General features: G+C 43.6%; 2 protein-coding genes across 75 annotated transcripts in view; both read left to right on the top strand.

Moving 5' to 3' along the window:
- Positions 1–10,217, top strand: part of MAP2 (microtubule associated protein 2) — a 186,282-nt gene extending 176,065 nt beyond the window's left edge. For 39 of the 50 annotated variants that reach the window (XM_085553558.1, XM_085553560.1, XM_085553543.1 and 36 more), the window contains 4 exons: positions 3,838–3,930; positions 5,060–5,141; positions 5,299–5,411; positions 6,081–10,217. In XM_085553558.1, coding sequence (XP_085409684.1) covers positions 3,838–3,930; positions 5,060–5,141; positions 5,299–5,411; positions 6,081–6,296 — 504 coding nt within the window. In that variant the 3' untranslated portion in view covers positions 6,297–10,217. The remainder of the gene's footprint in view (positions 1–3,837; positions 3,931–5,059; positions 5,142–5,298; positions 5,412–6,080) is intronic. The other 11 variants (XM_085553573.1, XM_085553572.1, XM_085553567.1 and 8 more) reach the window with 1 other exon arrangement.
- A 5,989-nt stretch (positions 10,218–16,206) lies between these two features.
- Positions 16,207–20,505, top strand: part of UNC80 (unc-80 subunit of NALCN channel complex) — a 119,837-nt gene continuing 115,538 nt past the window's right edge. For all 25 annotated transcript variants that reach the window (XM_085553495.1, XM_085553497.1, XM_085553490.1 and 22 more), the window contains exons 1-2: positions 16,207–16,744; positions 17,935–17,983. In XM_085553495.1, coding sequence (XP_085409621.1) covers positions 16,653–16,744; positions 17,935–17,983 — 141 coding nt within the window. In that variant the 5' untranslated portion in view covers positions 16,207–16,652. The remainder of the gene's footprint in view (positions 16,745–17,934; positions 17,984–20,505) is intronic.

The following is a 20,505-nucleotide window of genomic DNA, read 5'->3' as shown; positions in this document are numbered from 1 at the left end:
GGTTTTGACATGGGTCACCTTTCCTTTACCTATAGCCTCTGTCAGGAGCATGAAGTCTGTAGTGTCGTCTGTCCTTGGCAGCATATAGATTTTGAAGCACTGAGAACCGCTCCTTGATTCTAATCGGGTTTTAACCTTAGCCTCACTTGTTGAGCACAACCGATTCTTGTTTAATTCAGTCCCTTTGTTAACCAGCAGAGCAAACACTGAAATAATGTCTAGTTCCTGGGATGTGGTTATGTCAAATTACTGTGATGCTGTGGTAAGTAGGAGGAACCTGTCATCTTTGGTAAGCTGTTAGGAGTCTGGGAGCTTTTCCCAATAACACAGCCTCGCAGCATGTTCAAGTGACAAGTGGAGCCAGGCTAGATTTTTCCTTTTAAGTGCTTTAGGCTCAGTGTTTGTGGTAGAACTTCTCAAAGGCCATAATTTCATGGCTAGGAGAAAATTAATGATCAGCTTCTTGAAAAAATATATGCAGAGCCTGAGATTCACAGGTATTACCAGCCTATTGCTTCTCATGTCCGCCAGCTTCACTCAAAAACATCCTTTCTGGTCTAGGGTAGATGTTGCTTTCAGACCACAACTGCTTCCTGTTGAAATTACTTTCCAGGTCAATAGAAGCGTTCGCCCTTATGAACAGGGCAATATATACCTCATGTAAACAAATTCCATGAAAAATATCTTCAACACTTGTTTTCCTTGCAGCTATCCTTAAATGCCTTGCATCTCCTGATACTTGGTTGGACAACGTTCAAACAGCACAGAAGGCAATGGAGTGCAGTGGCCAATTCCTTCTGGGGGCTGTCTAGAAGCAGTTGGTGTTTGTAAGGCTATGCTTTGTGCCAGCCAGCATTATCTGCCCTGGGCTTTGCTCCTGGACCTCTGTAGAGGGGTCATCAGAGGATAGAGTGGGAGAAGGTCTGCCAGTACTTCAGACAGAAGCCAGATTGATCGTTAGGCAGTGTGGTTTTGTGGAGTAACTCAGCATTGTCTGTAAGGCTTAAGTTTTCTGCTGTGGTTTCACTTTACCTGGATATGAGAAATGACAAACCAAAATACTACCTTCCAGAGCCTGTGCAGCACGTCTTGGCAACCCAGCATCAGGTCAGTAGAAGACAATTTACACATCTCAGACTGGCATGTCCATGTAAGTGTTACGAGAGAGTCTGTCAGGAGATTAGCCTACTGTTATGCTTACGGAGTGTGAAGAGAAAGCAGTCCATTTTCTGCCACAGAGCAAAAGGTTCCCTTTCCTGAATGAGAGCATGAGCAGGCTTGATCTTTCATTTACTGTGCGTGCATATTATAATACAGAATGAAAGTTCATATATGTGCATTCCTACCACACCTCCACCTCCACACAAGATGTCCATATGCATTCAGGAACATGGAGACCTTCCTGGTGAGTCACAGTATTTGTGCTGTCTCTATCGCAGACAGATGCATCATTCAATTCCTTTCAAGTGCCATTATAAAAGTTTACCATTTTCTGTCTGTAGCTCTGTTCCCTTGGGAAGCAGTTTCAGAGCCTCCCTGCTTTGATAGTTACAAATTTTCCCCTGGATGCCAGCTTCAAATAATTCAGCCTGTTTATACTTTTTGTTTGAAAGCCAAAGATTCTCTTTAGCCTAAATGGTGCCTGTCCCTCTCCCATACTTTTCCTCTGATGTTTACAGTCTGATTTCCCAAAGGAAACAAAGATCATGGAGTCATGCTGTCTGGCTGGCAGCCTTAGCTATCCTCAACTCATTTGTAACTTGTTGGCTGATTTCAACCAGTGCTGGCAGTGTAGCAGAGGTTAGAAACACCTGCTGTCCCTTCAAGATAGGCTGATAGCTATTGATTAGATTCAAAACAGAGGCTCAGCACTGTTACTAGGGAAACAGCAGTGGTAACTCAGTCCCTGCTTCACTGTCAGAGACATTTGCTCCTATTTGCATAGACTGACTTACCTGGGAGAAAGCTAGATGGATATTGCCAGCGGGAGGGGGTAGGACTCATTTAAAATTCTAAATTGAGGGAGTAAATGGTATAAGGCATTAATCTGCAGGAAACATGGCTTCATTAGTTCATAGGATGCTTACTTATTGAGGATGGTCATGATTTAACATGGGCGGGGATACTGATGCAATCCAAGAAAGGGAGAAAAAGGTAATCAGGGAAAGCCTGGATCAGTGTACTTTCCACCTGTGCCAGGTGACCAGCACAGCACATCTGCATCACTCATCTCACTTCAGCCTTCAGCACAGGACATAAATGATACGTAGGTCTCCTGCTGACGCTGCTTCACAGGGGACATTTAATCTGCTGAGAGTATAGTTGTATTGATTGTTCCTTTACATACCTGCTAGCTGGGTTCATAACACTCATAACCTGTCAGATATTTGGGTGCAAATCAAACTTAAGGCACTTAGTCAAAGGCACCCTCTAAACTTATCACGTTGCTTTGGCTTCACTTTGCAGCTGCAGGCCCCCAGTCCACAGCAGTGAGGTCTTGTCACGACCAAAGTCAGCATTTTTCAGAGCAAGTGCATCCCTGTGGCCATTGCTGAGAGGTGCTGCTGATCCATTGCTGAGATAGATGTACTCAGAAAGTGCCAGGGAGGCTTTCTGTTTTGTCCAGTCTTGTCTGGCCTGAAGCTCTCTGGGAACCAGATCTGACCGCACATCTGACGCGTGTTTCAGTAACTGATGTGACACCTGTCTTGTATAGCACTGGGGTATATTTTTTTTAAACATACAGTATATTGAGATAAAGTACAAGCCTAAAACTCCAAAGGCATTTCCTTTCGTTTTTCAGTGTACATTGGTTTTCTTGCATGGATTAAGCAGATAGGGGAAGGACAGAACTATCAGCTTGCCTAGTGAAAGTGCCCTTCTGAGGGGCTGAAGGTGACCCACTAGCTGTATCTTCTAGTGCTCTTATCACCCTTATTGCTGAGTGTATCTTCACCTCAGATCCTTACCAGATTAAGCAAGGAAGCACTTACCATCCCAGCGGTTTGACTGATATAGTAAATACATTAAGGAGGGGGACCCACAGAACAGCTTGCCATGAAGAAATCCTTTGCAATGGCTGTTAGGGGATGTGACACCAGGAAGCACAAACTGCACAGGGTTCTTCCTTCCTCCCACTGAGCACTTAAGCTGGTGTGCAGCTGCTTTGTGGTTCTGGAGTCATGAGATGAAGTGAGAGGACACCTCTGCACTGTACCTTTTTATTGCCTAAATAGAGAGGCACAGCACTGAGTTCTGACTGCAGTTTATTTGTCAAGAGCTGTCAGTCACCTTTAAAAATATACCCCGAGATCAGCAGTCTGTTGTATGAATATAGCCACTGTTACAGCTGTGTTGCTGTAGGAGGGGTGAAATAGCTCAGGATTTCAACTGTTTGAGCTGGCTGGATCATAGATTGCTGCATGAAAGGCTGGAGCACTGAACTGAGAAGAGGGTTTGCATCTTTTCCTTGTGTCCAATTCAGCAGAAACATTGGCCACTGCTTTAGAGAGTCTGGCACAGGCTTTCCAAGAACTCCCATCTGAGTAACTAAAGAATTCTTTGAGCTTTTCAGGGAAAAGCTGCCTCTTATATTTCCCAGTATAGAAGCATCCCCCTCTGCATTTCACCACCAATTCATGAGGTAGAAAAAGAGCAACATACTGTGTTTATTTGTGCTGTAGTAACATACTAAGTGTGGAGATTGGTGTGATTAACTTTCTTACACTTAGTACAGAAGGAGTCTCAGCAGGAGACAAAATTACTCTGGCTCCCTTGTCCTGCACCCCAATGGAGTGTCTGTATTTTATGTAGTAAGTTACCTTCGATTCCTTTTAGGTTAGGATTTTAAACAAGAAGATCGATTTTAGCGATATTCAGTCCCGGTGTGGTTCCAGAGATAACATCAAACATTCTGCAGGGGGAGGAAATGTAAGTAGCGCAGACACCCCGTAAGCAGGCATCTATCTCCACTGTGCTGACCCACCTTGCACAGCCAGCTCCCTCTGTCTCCCTTCCTCTGAGCACTCTTTTCCTTCTTGCTAATGTCTCACATGTGAGTTTGGTCTAGTAGTTGTGTGAGCCCTGTGTATGCAGTGGTGGTCTTCTAATCTTTCTTCACAGAGCACAACACGTTTCCAGGACTTTGTCAGGAAAAGAAAATGAGAAAGACAGGTCATCTCTATAAACGCCCAGGGATACTAACAGTAAAAGTCCAGCGTGAGCCAAAATGGTTTAGTCCTTTTCATGGGAGTGGCCCAAGAAAATCATTTCCAGAAAGAGACTCCAGCTCACAGCTGGGCATCCTCTGCTAACCTTCTCGATTCTCTACATTCGTTAGAGAGGAAGGAGATACGAAGAAAACAAAGGTAAAGAAAGCTCAGAGAGAGGGTGTGATCAGCTGGTGTATGTGTGCTAATGCCACAGCATTATTCCAGTACAACCAGCTGAGGTTGCTCGGGGTTTGATCAGACACCGCAGCCATGGCAACGCAGAGGATACAGAAGGGATGGAGGGTGCCTGTGCTGCTGCTTGGATGAGCAGTGCAGTGCTGCTGCCACTGGTGACCGAGCACCAGCTAGGCGCAGCTGCAGGAGCTGCATCTGTAGATTCACCAGCCTCTCCGTAGCAGATTGAGCTAAAATGCATACCATGTTTAGATGGCAAAAAATATGAAACAGATGGCCAAGAGAAAAACAGCCATGGAAATATGCCTAGTTGCCAGGATGTACGTTCAGAAACAGAACCAAACAGGGGTTTGGAGCATCCACCCTTTAGGACTGCTCAGGAACATTTCAGGAAGAACCCACAAACTGATCTGCTTCATCCTGCATTTTCCTAATTTAAAAGCTTAACCCAGCTCTGTCATTTTCCCTAGGTGGAAAGGAAGCTTGCTATATTAATCCAGCATTTCCTCATTTGTGGCATGGTTTGTTTTTCACTAACCATCTCTCCTTTTCCAGTGGTTTGTAGAGGCTTGGGCTCTTCCTCTGCAAGGCTTGTCTTGTTATTTCTTTTATTCTTTTCACTCTTGTAATTTCTGTGTGTGCGCTTTTAACAGGTACAGATTGTAACGAAGAAGATTGACTTGAGCCACGTGACTTCCAAGTGTGGTTCACTCAAGAACATCCACCACAAGCCAGGTATCGGTAGAACTTCCTACAATTTCTGGGACGTGGGACAAAGGGAAGACTTGTATGTGAAGGGGAAGTCATGGATGATACAATCCTCTTTTATAGCCCTAGAGAAAGTAAATATACTATAGAGAAAGTAAATATACTATTTCCTTTTCTTGTGCAGGAGGAGGACGCGTGAAAATTGAGAGCGTGAAACTGGATTTCAAAGAGAAAGCTCAGGCTAAAGTTGGTTCACTTGAAAATGCCCACCATGTACCTGGCGGTGGTAACGTCAAGGTAAGGGGACGACCCTCAGGGAAGTGCTACCAGTGTGTCTTCAGCCCAGATTCTTTTGTGAAATTTCTAGAGTTGTGAATGCAGTGATGGCTTTAAGTTGAATAGGAAACATCATTTTGTCCTGCGTCAAACCTGTTAACGTGCCATTTGCTCCCTGTGGAATCTGGAATGATCAGGCTCACATCCCCATCTAAGATGAATGTGAACCTCGTAGAGAAACCTCCTGTACTTTGTGCCCTGGCTTTCCATCTAAAAATAACCTTGTTTGGAACCACTGTATGGCATAAATATGATACAATAAGCTTGTGGTGTGGCTATCCTAGAGGATTGGGACTGCTCTGTGAAACACAAGGAAAACATCTTGATAGTAAGACATTCCCACAAGCATTTGAAAATACAGATTTCAGAAATAAATTGCATAAAATTCTTACTAATTTCATATAGCTAGGAACTGTGCTTCTGCTAGTTCAAGCATCCATCAAAAACAGAAGCATTAAGAGAGGACATAACACACATTAAAAAAAGAGATGTGTAGTTTCAGTCCTTCCAGGAACTAAGGAAACTTCAGTCCTTGTGAGAGCTGTTGAAAATAAAAATGGAGATGCAAAGCTGTGTAATGAGAAAATGTGTTAAATATGTCATGTGTTAAACTCTGCTTTCCTGCAACAGATTGACAGCCAGAAACTCAACTTCAGAGAGCACGCTAAAGCCCGTGTCGATCACGGGGCTGAGATCATCACGCAGTCACCAGGCAGGTCCAGCGTGGCTTCACCACGCAGACTCAGCAACGTCTCATCCTCTGGAAGCATCAACCTGCTTGAATCACCGCAGCTTGCTACCCTCGCTGAAGATGTCACGGCAGCCCTCGCCAAACAGGGCTTATGAATTTGCTCATTTTGCGTTGTATGAAGTAATAATATTTAGGCATGAGCTCTTGGCAGGAATGGGCTCAGAGCAGGTGTTACATTCATTTTTACCATGTCTAAAACTAAGTCACATCCCAAGACTTGTAGTTACCATACAGTTAAAAATCAAACAAACAGATAAATATTAATAGATGCAGAAATTGGCCTGATCTCCATTTACTACAGGAAGACACTGGCTTTATATGGGTATACAACTGCAGTATGTTACATTGGACAATTATTGTTGCTCTGCTCTGTCTTGCATGGAGTACCGTACTACAATAAAATGCATTTTTACCTTTCATGTGCCTGAAGGCCATCCATCTCCTTCTGAAGAGCCTTGTTAAAATCCCAAGTTGCTCATTTCACTGTTCTGTTGATAGATGGGAAAAAAAATGAAAAGCTGCCCATTGTAAGTTATTACAGGTTAGATTTAGAGTCTGCTTACCAGAAGGAAGGGCATATAGAGAAATTCAAGTTTAATTAATTAAAAAAGGAAAAAAAAAGTGATATTTTGTATAAATAAGTAGAACTAAAGTTGAATTAAGTTATTAACATTTTTTTGGACCTGGATAATTATGTCGGTGTATAGCTGAGAAGCCAATAAATTATTTAACTAATAACTAAAACTATTAGTTGAAAACATTGAATCAAGCTTGGGGAAGTGACGTAAAAAAGCTGTTGAAAGCAAGCACTTCCACCCCAATGGACTTGTGTCTGAGTAGGAAGTTGGTTAAGCGGCTAGATTTGTGTAGTCACCATCAGTTTCGCATCCTTTCCATCTGTTTGATACAGTATTATAGATATATATTTCTCTGTGGCCATTTGTGAGACGCCCTCTTCATATACTTGAATATTCTACTTTATTCACAGTATCTGTGTCTCTTGCACCCTTTGGTGTTGCAATTTTAGGTATGTAAAAGTAGATGTTAGCAGGGTTTTTTTTCCCTATTCATAAAAATACATTTAAAAAAAAAAAAAAAAAGATGAAAACGTTTAGCATGAAGTTGCTTTCTGTAACAACTAAAAGCCGTGACCCTGTTTTAGTGCCAGATGCAAGTCTCTTCTGTGATGCTAGAAAAAGGATTCCTTCCCTCCTTCCTCCCTTTCTTCACAAAGATCTGATTTCTGTGGGGGTCCAGAAGTTTGTACAACGGTCTCCAAAGATGGCTGGGTTTGGATTCTGGATTTTTTTAAAATCCAAAATAGTTTGTGTTTGCCTTTTTTTTTTTTTTTTTTTTTTAAAACTCCTGTAGCAACAGCAAATGTTAGACTTATTTATTTTCTTTTTCTTTTGCTAAAGTTGAAACAGAAAAAAGTATTAAGGTATCATTTCCACTCTCCTTCAGTGATATCTTACATATGCACTCAGGCACTGAGATAACAGTGACAAACGTAACAAGGGGTGCCTGTAAATTATAGTACACGAGTAGATCAATTGAGCTCCCTAAACTGGGTTGCCGTAGCGATTAATCAATAAATAAGGCATCTTAAAATCTGAGCAAAGTGGGATTATATTGACTAATAAAAAGTATAAGAAAAAGTGTGCATAAAAAGGGCAGAGATACATATACATCCAATCTAATGGAGTTACCTGTGAGCTCCAACACTGTCTTATGGACACTAAGAGAACACTGAAGGTAATATGGGAGTATTACTCATCAGCGGATAATAATCTGCTGATACTATATGTACAGTAGACATTATGAAATGACCAGTTTACATTCTTGCAGATTGTTTGATCTTTTCCTTTTGAAATCTCTTAACTAAACTTTGCACTGTCAGTTGAGCTATACTTGATACATGTATTAGGTTAACATTGTGTGCTGGAAGCTTTTTATCTGTTCTTTTTGCTCCTTAATTTGTGCGTATGCGTGTGTGTGTTGGGTTTTGAACCAAAAAGACTCTAGAGAACATTCTTATGTCTGTGAAGAAGGATTCTAATAGTTAATAGCACAGGATTCCATGATTCAGGTTGCAAATGCACGGTTACTTGGCAGTAAATTTTCAGTGGACCAAATGAGGATTTTGGTTAAGCTGTCACGTAGTATAAAGACAAAACAAAATTAAGAAGACTCTCTATATAATTTTACTGGAAACGTTAGCCCAACACACAACATTTCAGCACTGCAAAAAGCTTTATCACACTACCAAATTCCTAATACTGTTGGTAAGTCAGTTGTTTTATACAAAGGACAGTGAGCTTGGAACCACGCTAAATGGGTTCTGATTTCTGCCTTGTACTTGTTATACTCTTGCGTAATCATATAAAATCACATGGAAACGATGTCAAGAAAGATGCATTAAAAGCCTCTTCCCATTTTTTCCAGGAAAGCAAAGGACAGAAAGAAGAAAACAAAAAACTACTGAAACAGTATCTACATCACATTGCTCTGATCACACTATCAATGTAAATGAGCCTTGCAGTGTGGTTTTTTTTATGCCTTTTGCAAATGTGGGAGAGTCTATGGTACTACCAAACCTCAGCTTTTCTGAAGCTGAACACCAGCTAGTGAGAGCAGTGTTACTTGAGGTGTTTTCTTTTTAATTCTGCTTTTGAAATTGACGTACTCTAGGTAATGATGTTTAGTTAATCCACCTATGAGTACAAAGTTAGAGTGGTGTAATGCACCAAGACACTTATTTCATGCATTAAAATGAGCTTTCTTGTCTTGATTCAAGCAAAGACCTTTGTAATTGTAATCATCCCTCCATAGAAAAAAAAAACAAAACTAGAATGCTTGGACTTAGATGAAGGTAAAAGAAATTAAGAGTTTGTGCTGTTAAAAAATAAAAGAAGTTGTTACATGACTCTAGATGTTCACTGAAAAAGTTCATATTAATCTTAATTTATCAAGAAGAGGGTTGGTTTTGAAAGGAAGAAACTTTTGTAAATACATTATGCCCAGTTAGACAAGACAGAACCAGCTTCCTGGAAACTGCATCCGTTGTTTCTTTCCCACAGGCATGTTCAGCCAGCAGGTACACTGCGTGTGCGAGACCCAACTCTGTAACAAAGCAGAGATAACTCAGAGAAATAAAACAGCAAAACCCGTTGGGATGGCTAGGAGAGAGCCCCAAGTAAATCTGTAAAGCTGTAGAGACAAAAGTAAGGGGCTTCTGCCCCATCCGCAGACTCCTGTTTCAGTGTAACCACAAGCAGAAAGAAATCCAAGGTGAGCAAACCTCTGGTCCAGCACCAATAAGGGAAAAACTAATACCGATGAGGATAATTTTGTGCCCGTTAGGGCCGTGTATATTTTCACTGTACGGCAGTAAATGGTATCATCCATTCAGTGCTATGCTAATGTACAGTAGTAACCTCATCGTGACTGCTTACAAATAGACGCTTGCCTATCTACACGACCCAAGGGGAGTCTGAAGGCAGCCTGTGTGGGCTTCCACACGTGAGCAGCAGTTTTTTGCCATGCTGGGCCAAACACCGTTCCAAACCCAAGCACTCATGTCCCTTCAATGGCAGACGCCTTGAAGAGTTGATCACGTTCGCTCTCAGAACCGAAGCAGGTAGTCTAGCCTAGGTGTGTAGAGTCCATTGCTAAAGCAATTCCCGCTGCAACTCCAGCAATTCCCACTGCAGGAAAGTAAATTAGTTTCACACTTGGAAACAAAATCAAGCATATAAAAGCCACTTCAACTTTAGCAAAGAGAAAAAAAAAACAACCAACGAATGAACATGCTGTATGCTGGGATTTCAAGGAATGCAGTCTGCTGTTACAAACCTGTGTTTGTTTTTTTTTCTGATAATTCTAGAGCCTGTTACCATAAAAAGAGGCATTTCTTGAATGGCTGGTGGTAGGTAGTTCATGTTTTCCAATCCGATTTGCAATTGTATTTGTTGCTGTATAGTGATTGTTTTGCAAAATAAAATCGCTTGTCATCACTGGCTCGTGTTGGTTTGCACTGTTTGTGTATGTTACACCTCGAAAAGAGTTTACAACTCACAGCAAAGCAAGTGTTATGCAAATAAATACTTCAGCACTTCATCCCACCTGAGGAAGCGCCGGGCTGAGGGGACGCCGCTCCCGCCCTCCCCCACAGCTCACGTCAGCCAATGAGCGCCCGCCTGGCTCCTGCGGGAGGCTATAAAAGGCGTGAGGCCGCGTGCGGGCCGTTAGTTGCTGTGAGGGGAGGACGTGGGGCGGGACGCAGCCTGCGCCCGGAACGTGGTGCCTCGCGTGGACCAAAGGTAAGGGAAGCTGAGGGGGGGAGAATTTGATGGGGATAGGGGGAATATCTCGCAATTCGGGGTATGCTGGAGGACACGTGGTTAGGAACCCACTGCGGCCTGTCCCGGGGAGTGGAGGAGAAATGGTGTGTGTCGTGGTATTGTGGCACCGTGCTGTGTGTGCTGTGGTTTATTGGTGTTAAACTGGAGCACTGTGCTGAGTGGGAGCTGTTGAATAAAGCTTTATTAGTTATGGGTATGGAATGCTGGTAGGCTGAGAATCCTGCTGCAATGCTTGCTGGTGAACAGAGGGTCTGCCCCTCTGACATGGAACAGGAGTCTACTGTTTTTTTCCAAGAAAAAGGTGATGGATTTGCCTGTTCAGACTTTTGTTTGGGTGTCTTTTGTATTAATTCACTGTCTGCTTGGCTCTTTTTTCCATATTTTTTTAAAAACAAATCGGGGGTCCTTAACCACCTTCCTGCATCATCTCATTGTGTGCCTGCATTCACAGGTGGGTGGTGCAATCAAGCGCTAACTAATTAACTAATCAGTGCAGGTGAGAGGGCTGAGAGAACACAGGGCCAGCAGCTGGGCTGTGAGCAGGAGACCTGAGGTCTGGGTGAGGATATTGGGGTGTGTGTGTGTGAAAGAAGTGCCTTGTCTGCAACAGTCTCTATGGCTGGCTGTGCTGGTGTCTTGTGTATGTGTGCAGCTCTGTTGTGCAGGCAGAGCTTTGCTGCTGGGTTGAGCCTTCAAATGAGAAGGCAGCAACCCTGTCCACTGAGCTTAGATGGAGACTCAGGGCTCTAAGAGAGCAGTAAGAAGAAGACCCCAGGCTCAGGAGTAGCAATAGGAGGCAGCTGTTTATGGCATCTTTTAACACCTTCTTCACCGTTTGAGAAACACCTTCTTCATCATTTGAGGTCATGATTCATTTCTTCTGTGTTTTTCTTCTCCTGTCCTGTGTATTTGTATTAGCTACCACTGATCTGAGAAGTGATAGGGAAACTTGAGGCAGCTGTGATCAAAATGGTATTCCCTGAGCTAAAATAGTAGATTTTAAGAAGATTGAGTTGAGTTTTATTTGCTTTTGGAAAAATGCAGAGCCAGATGCAGGAGCAACTTCTGTGTGCCCTGAAGCTGGGTTAACTGTGAAACCAAAGGGAACTGGCAAAGGTAGATGGTATGTTGCATTGGCCAAGTTGGAAGGACTTCTGCAGGCATTAATTGTATTCTGCAAAGATGCTCTGTGCTCTTCAAGATGTTGTGTTATAACTTCTGAGGTAAAGTTAATGTGTGCTTTTTATGCTTAATCCACAAACCAACCACCTGCATTTCTTATGCTTCAGGAGATTAAGCAAGCTGATTGTGATTGCTGCAGCTGTGCAGTGGAGTGCAGGCAGGTTTTCTAGCAGCTTCCCTGTCCCTTACCCGGCTTCCTGCATGCCTAATCCACAGAGCAACGGTAGCTAGAAATGCTGCTTGGTAATGAGTTAACACAGGTCTTTCTGAGGACTTTATCAAACTTAGAGTGCTATGTTGACCTTCTCTCTAAATTTGTATTGCTTTTGTTGTCTGTGTATTGTTTGTTTGAATGAAAGCCACATATACTATTTAAATAGTAACTAAGGAAAGCAATGGACTGGCTTGGTGGGCACCATTGTAGTCCCAGTACTTGGGTGTAATCAGATGCCGACTGTGAAGCTGTGAGCTGCTGCTGCAAACTGAAGTTCTGTGCAGAGATAAGTAAAATCTTCTAGGCTATAACTTTTCATTTGCTCTTATGTGCATAACTCCCTAGCAGTAAGCTGGCTCACTCATGTAGATAACAGCACCTTGGGTATGCGTGTCCCCAGGGATATGGAAAATAACAAGGGTTTCTTTAGATACATTGGGCAGAAAAGACAGGCAAAGGAGAGTGTACCCCCTTGGATTAACAAGAAGGAAGACCTGGCTTCCTCAGGCATGGAGAAGGCTGAAGTACTTAATGAGTTATTTGCCTTGGTCTTCTCTGCCAGATGTATTTCCCTATGCCTCTTGTGTCCCTGAACCTCAAGGTGGGAGAGCAAAATTCATCCTGCTTTAAGATAAGAGCATGTCTAAGACTACCTCATGACACCGAATGTGTACAGGCCTATGGGTTTGGATGATGTGCATCCCAGGGTACTGAAGGAACTGGCTGATGAGTTGCTAAGCTGGTCTCCAGTATGTTTGAAAATCTGTGGCTGTGATGTGAAAAAATGGCTGTGATGTGAAGCTCTCAGAGACTGGAAGAAGGGAAACACAACTCCCATTTTTAATAAAGGGAGAAAGGAAGACCTGAGGTACTGCAGGCTGATGAGCTTCACGTTTGTGCCTGGGAAGGTCATGGAGTAGATCCTCCTGGAAGAGATGTTAAGGCACGTGCTAAGTGAGGAGGTAATCTGAGATGGTCAGCACAGCTTCACCAAGGACAGATTCTGTCTGATCAATCTGGTGACCTTCTATTATGTAGTGACAGCTTTGGTGAACAAAGGAAGGGCAACTGATGTTATCTATCTGTACTTGTACAGGGCATTTTATGACATCCTTATTTCCAAGTTGGAAAGACACAAGTTTGGAGGCTGGACTATTTGATGGGTAAATAATTGGTTTGCTGGTCATAGCCAGAGGGTTGTTGTCAATGGTTCTGTGTCCAGGTGGAGGCCTGTGATGTTCGGTGTCCCCTGGGGGTCAGTCTTTGGGCTGGTGTTTTTTAAAATCTTTATCAGTGACATGATGAATGATGGGATTGAGTGTACCCTTAGCAAGTTTGCTGATGATGCTAAGCTGAGTGGTGCAGCTCTGACCATAGAAGGAAGGGATGCCATCCAGGGATGCCTGGATGTGCTTGAAAAATGAGCCCATGGGAACCTGATGAGATTCAGCAAGGCCTAGTACAAGATGTTATGCATGGAAAGCCAACAGTGTCCTAAGCTGCATCAACAGAAGAGGGGCAGCAGGGTGAGGGAGGGGATTGTCCCCCCTCTGCTCTGCCCTCGTGAACCCCCGTGTGAAGTACTGAGCTTGTGGGGGCAAATCAGCCCATGGGAGGGGCCTGGAACTTGATCATCTTTAGGGTCTCTAAGACATTCTAGGATTCTGTGATTTATGGTGAGGTTGGCGTGTTGCTTTCAAAATTAAGTGAGGTTAAAATTTGTTTCTAGCCATTCTCAAAGTAATATTGAAGCAGAGAATCATAGAAAGGTTTGGATTGGAAGGGACCTTTAATATCCTGTAATTCCAACCCTCTGCTATAGGCAAGGACACTTCCCAGTAAACCAGGCTGCTCACAGCCCCATCCAGCCTGGCCTTGAATTCTTCCAGAGAGGGCTCATCCACAGCCTCACTGTGCAACCTGTGCCAGTGTTTCTCCCCCCTCGCAGTAAAGAAATTCTTCCTGATATCTAGTCTAAATCTACTCTCTTCCAGTTTAAAACAGTTTCCCCTTGTCCTGTCACTACCTGCCTTATAAAAAGTCCTACTCAGCTTTTCTCTAGGCCCCTTTCTGTTACTGAAAGGCTGCACTAAGGTCTTTTTGGAGTTTTCTCCAGGCTGGAGAGCCCCAGCTCCCTCAGCCTGTCCTTGTACAAGGAGTGCTCCAGCCCTCTGATCGTCTGGACCTGCTCCAACAGCTTGTTTTGGGGACTGCAGAACTGGACACAGTACTCCAGATGGGGTCCCCCAAGAGCAAAGCAGGGGGACAGAATCAACTTCTTTGACTTGCTGGTCACACTTCTCTGGATACAACCCAGGATACAGTTGACCTTGTAGGCTGCAAGCGCACATGGCCAGCTCATGCTGAGTCTCTCATCAGTTGATACACCCAAATCCTTCTCCTCAGGGCTGCTCTCAAGCTGTTTTTTACCCAGGCTTTATTTGTGTTTGAGGTTGCCCTGACCTTACACTTAGCCTTGTTGAACTTCATGAGTCTGGCCAAGGCCTGCCTTTCCAAGCTGGTCTAGGTCGCTCTGGGTAGCATCCCTTTCCTCTAACACATCAATTGCACCACACAGCTTGGTGTCATCTGCAAACTTCCTGAAGGTGCACTCAATCCTGATGCCCACGTTGCCAAAGATGTTAAATAGCACTGATCCCTGAGGAATGCCACTTGTTGCAGGTCTCCACTTTGACATGGAGCTGTTGACCACAACTCTATGACTGTAACCATCCAGCCAACTCCCTATCCAGCTAGTGGTCCTGCCATCAAATCCATTTTTTGGCAACTCAGTGACCAGGATGTTTCACAGGACAATGTCAAGTGCTGTGCACAAGTCTAGGTTGATGATGTCTGTTGCTCTTCTTTTATCCACTGGTGCTGTAGCTCCATCTTCAATGGCCACCAAGTCTGTCATGCATGACTTAACATTGGTGAAGCCATGTTGGTTACCACCAATCACCTTATCTTTGTTTTCCGTTTGCTGTAGTAGAGCTTTGAGGAGGGTGTGCTCTGTGTACTTAACAAGCACAGGGGTGAGACTGACAAATAATAACTACGTGTGCCACTTCTTGGGTTTGGTGCTGGTCACAGCTTGGTGAAATTGGAGGATCTGCACTTTGTAAGAGTGATTCTTGTTGCTTATGCTTGATTCAATAGTTTCATAACACATTACAGGACTGGAAAAAGCCAGCTTGTAAAAACACATTTATCATTGTTACTGCATTGTTGTTTCACTTTGGGATGTTAAGAGGCGTTCTATTTGTTCTATTCATAATTAAAAGCTCATATGAACTTTTCTGATATAAAGACTGGTTAAATGAAGTCCTGGATGTGTTGAGGGGATGGTGAATTCTTCAGTACTTCTTTAGAAGTGGTTTCTGTTGGCCACCTTGTCTCAGTAGCCGGCTCTTGGCAGATGTTGGAAATCACAGCTGTCTTATTTCTGATCTAACTTGAGGGACAGGAAAATAGAAATCAAAACCTTACTATCTGAGCAAGAGAGACCTTATTCCTGTGCGTCAGCAGAAGTTAGTGCTGACAGAATGAAAGGGAGAAGAAAACTAAAACCCCCTTCTGTCGAACTTTTTGGCTGTAAACATGTTTATGTTTAATTGACCATGTTACCTTCCCAATGGCTGTCTTAATGCCACTTCTGTGCAAGAAGAGTGTTCTAGCCACATGTGGAGCAGGTGGGGTTGTGTTCTCCAGGAGCAGAGAGCAGAAGCAGCTGAAGTCACTGCAGGGGAGCACTGACTTGGTCACTGGGAAGAGCCTTTATCTCCAGCAGGAGTGGCTCTGCGTTTTTAATGAGTGCTCCTCCAAGCACCCATAAGGAGCTGAATAGGTGGGGCTGATGAGCTCAGCTCCTGTTCAAGGAAGGGATGGCCTCAGTGAGTCTTCAAGTGCCTCATATCGAATAGGAGAATAGAAAGACCATCAGGAATACAGCTTTGGCTTGTCTCCTTGAGCTTTCTGTCATTTCTTACACAAGCAATGTAATTTCATCTTATTCATTAGTATCTAATCAGCCTTACTGCCCTCCTCATTGTGGAGATGCACAGGTACCTGTCCTTCTGACAGCTTGGTGTGCTTGGAGGTGGGCTGCCTAGCTAGACGGCGGACAGCTTGGCCTGCAGCGATGCGGGAGCTCAGCAGCGCCAAGCGTTCAGTCCGGGCAGGAGGAAGCGTGAGGGACTCTCTGCTGGCCCGACCGGCTGTCCTGTGCGTTCCCAGCTGCACGTCAGTTCCCCCAACTTGTCCGTCCTTGGCTGGGTGTAGCGGTAGGGGTTGCTGGAGAGGTGCTGCTGGAGAGGGGCTTCTCGCCCGGACTCGCCGCGGGACGTTGTTCGGGGCGGTCCCGCTTGGCGCTCCCCCCCCGCCCGCCCCTGTCACCGCCTGCCGGCGCGGCTCGCGGAGCCGGAGCTGTCCACAGAGGGAGGTGCTGAAGGCAGGGAGGAAGCGGAGGGACGCGGACATCTTCGCTCCCCTAATTTCCTCCCTGCCTCCTGCAGCCATTTTGCACCACCGAGGCTGGAGGAGGTGCAAGGAGGGAGGGAGAGGGGGGGGGAGAGCTGTAAGGAATGAAGGGAAGGGGATAAAGAGTTATGGAGAGCCAAGAGGTGGCTATGGGAGACACCGACTGATATGTCTGCTAAGACTGGCTCACAGCAGCAGCTATCATCAGCATCATGGTGAAAAGGAAAAGCTCAGAGGGCCAGGAGCAGGAGAGCGGCCGTGGTATCCCTCTGCCCATCCAGACCTTCCTGTGGAGGCAAACCAGGTGAGAGCAGCATGTTTAGGATACAGCTGCAACAGGGTTGTGGGGGGGGAGGAGGCAGGCAGGCCAGCTGCTGCCCAGTGCTGGGTAGGAAGCAGTTAATGCAGCTGCAATATGAAGGCGTGAAACAAGCTGTTCTTATTTGCACTCCATGCAGTGCATTCTGTATGTATTGGGAATAGGGGAAGGACGCTGGCAACCACAGAAAGCTTCTTAATTTGACTTTTAAAATATCCATGTATATATGTGCGTACCTCATCCCTCCTTGCTGCTCGCTTTCTCCCTGTTTTAAGAGGACTTCTGGAGCTTAGGGGCTAGAAGCAATGTTCCCTGGTGCTGCACTAGACTCATGGTTCTACGTGTATGTTTTTGCAGCTATTCTGGAAGTGTAATCTATGCTTTGAGAGGTCAGCATGCAAACAGATACGTCAAAATCTCACTCTGTTTCATTGGATTGTAGAGAAATGATGTGTGAGGGGCAGGCTGAATGTATAGTTGGGGCTTTGTGTTCCTTGTGAATGGTGTCTGTCTCTGGTCTCGCAGGAATTCCAAACTGAGAACATCATGGGTGCTGTGGAAGAGGGTGGAAGGTTTGAAGGTTGTGGCTTTAATTTAGGACCTCAGCCACAAAATCCCATTATCCCACATTTTCATCCTTTAAGAAATAATATGTAATAATGTGACCTGATTTATGTGCGGAGGTTCTTTTTTTTCATTTTTTTTTTTGTTTCTTTCTAAGAGTGTAACCAGTTCTGTTGTGGAGGGAAATGACAGCAGAGGGTAGATGTTCTCTAGCTGCAGGATGAAGGCCTGCTTTTCATCACAGGCCTTCCAATTCACTGGTTGTGGAGGAAAATAATTGATATAAAACAGGCAAGTTGTTCACTGGCTTAAAATACATGCAGGGTAAAGTTCAGTAATATTTAATGTGTTAAGCAGAACATTTCGAACATCTTTCAGTGAGGTAAAATGGCTGAAAACTGTCAAATGTAAAGGGCCTCTAAGGTGATAGCACTTGGCAGATGTCATCAACAGGTATGAGGACATTCTTATGGCTTAATCTTCTTTTATATTATATAGCTTTCAGCGTTTTGCTAAGCTTTTAACGGGAGAAAAATCCTAACAGTAACTAAGCTAAACTCCTGCTTGAAGTGCTGGGCCTCTAATACTTTTTTCTACTTTTTTTCCTTCAGTGCATTTTTAAGACCTAAACTGGGGAAACAATATGAAGCTTCCTGTGTGGTACGTACCTGTTTTCAACTCTTATTGGTTGCTAACATTTAATGCAACTTGACCTTGCCATGGTGGTTGGTCAGCAAGCCTTTCAACTCACAGGAGAGACCATTTAGCTTAATTTTATACTTTTATCATGTGAAAGATTTGTTGTCTTTTCCCATCTAGAGAAACTGGAAATCATGTCCACCTTTAGACATTGTGTATGTATTTAATGTTTATATTAGTATTTGAACTGACACAGTAAAGTACAGTGAGGGCAGACTGGGCTTAGACAACTTGGGTCTAATCTTACAGTTTGTCATGGGGGTGTGGGCTTTTGGATGAAATTCATGGCATTTCAGGTTGTGATTATTGGAGTTATAATATTAAAAATGTTAAAGTTGCTAACAGCAAGCATTAAAAGTATTTCGATAATGCAAAATGAAAATGCATCCTTCACTGGGTAAGAGAGGACCATATCTGAGCATGACTGAAGGGATTGTTATGCAGATGCTGATAACCCTTATTTCTAGCTAGATTTAGTATAAAATCTCAATCAAACATGTGACAAGAGAAAGAGAAGACATGCAGCAAGTTCATGTAAGATGGTTATCTAGGGAGCTGCACAATTTCTTCAGCTGCTGCTTATCTCTGGTTGACTTAAAGTACATTAAGCAGTTGCAGCCAAACCTGACAGACTGGAAAAATGTGGTCCAGACATGTATCTTAATAGTTTAAAGTACTTAGGTCTCTCTGCAGCAATTTTCTGACTTCCTTCTCACAAGACATTAAAATGGAGAAGCCCTTGCTACTGCTGAGTAGATTTTTCTAGGAAATCCATAAATTTTTCAGGGTTATTCCTAGATACCAACTACTGGCAGAGGACTTTTGTCTTACTGTGTTGCTGGGTGAAATGCATAGTGGTTCTGACACAATAAGCTCGAAGCATCGTTGCTGGTCTATACCAGTTACAGCTCAGAGGATTTAAAGTGGAGCTTGTTGCTTTACGTCATTGCAGGTGTCTCGTAAGTGTGCAAGAGCTGTGTCAGTCCCTCTAATTTGAGATTACAGCTTCACCAATGAGTCAGTGTTTTCTGTTATTGTTGGGTAGAGGTACAAAACTTCCTTCTCTCTTCTACATCGATTTGTCTGTCTGTGACTTACTGTGCTTCATACTGTGCTTTTGAGAGCAGCTTTTCTTTGTCCTCTGTGTTGATTCCAAATCCTGTTTCTTTGATAAGTATGTACCAGAATTCGCTAAGTGTAAAAAATGGCAAGAGAATGTAAGGTCCGTGTTCCAGTCGAATGAAAAGGACTTCTGAAAAAATGCTCAGGAAAGAGGTGGTCTCTGGGCTTGGGAGTGGTTCTGGAGTGTTTTGGCATACAGCTAGTACCATGACAATCAAACCATGCCTTCCCTGCAGGTCAGGGGGTTTGCTTCACATCTTCCTTCATCACATTCCTTGGAGTACCTAGTCTGGATACTGTGCCTACTGTTATATTTCAACATGGTGTAGTCCTGGCAAAAAGCTGATGCTAAAGAGTCACAGCTTGGGCATGGGTTAATTCAACATTTTTGTTTCAAACCAATTGCATAATGGGGCCCAAGGGTTGTGGTGCCATGTTTTTGGTTTTTTTTTCTTTGTTTGCTTTTTTTAGAAGCCCCAAGGATTAGGGGAGTTTGGTATCAGGAGGTAGGGAGAATAAAGAAATATGTTTACAGTGAATGCATGGAGACTGTCAGTATTTCGAGGACTTTTAAAAGTATGCAGTGCTTTTGCATCAAAATTCCATGTTTATGTCTGCAACTTTAGCTGGTCTTGATGAAGGCCTAGTCTGCTTCAGGTGCTTATATAAAGGAGAATTTGATACTTCTCAATTTCTTGACATAATCATTAAATATGGCTAGAAAGCTTCCAAAGGAGGTGCTTAGTTTTGCAGAAGTGATGCAGCCTGAACAGATGCATCTGCCACTTTTATTTGCTCATTGGTTTCCTATCCCTGGCAATGTACAGAAATGCCTGCCCGCATCAACACCTTTCATGTAATCCAGCAGGATAGCGGACTGTTGCATGCATGAGTGAGACAGGAGGTATCTGGAGCTTGACAGATAGTTGGCTTATCTTCTAAAACATCAGGCTGATTACCTAACACTGCTGTATTGACTAGCGTGTCTAGAAATGTGGTGCACCTGATGTATGATCTGTCCTCTTTAAATTCTCTTGCCAGAATTGTTCTAGGCATGTCTATAGGCTCTTAACTGCCTGACACTGCAGCACAGTGTTGTCATATGCATTCTGTTATTATTCTTTGCTGTAAACTTGCTGCACTAGATTTTGCTGCATATTATGCTTTGAGGAAGCAGATGCTGGAGGTCTGGATTCAGTCATTACAGGAATTGGTCTGAAAGAGATGTTTGTATTGGGTTTTTGAGCTTTGTTATATAGTTCATAATTCTTCATATTTGTGAAAAATGGCTTGTTTTTCTTATTTCAACAATCTCACCGACTTCAGTTAGCTATAAACACCAGCCTTAGATATGAAAGCAA

The sequence above is a fragment of the Coturnix japonica genome, chromosome 7, assembly GCF_054131305.1.
Source record: "Coturnix japonica strain WE chromosome 7, WE-NBRP24, whole genome shotgun sequence".
Taxonomy (NCBI): Eukaryota; Metazoa; Chordata; class Aves; order Galliformes; family Phasianidae; genus Coturnix; species Coturnix japonica.
The sequence above is the reverse complement of the archived record's forward strand: the minus strand, read 5'-3'. Positions and strand labels throughout refer to the sequence as shown.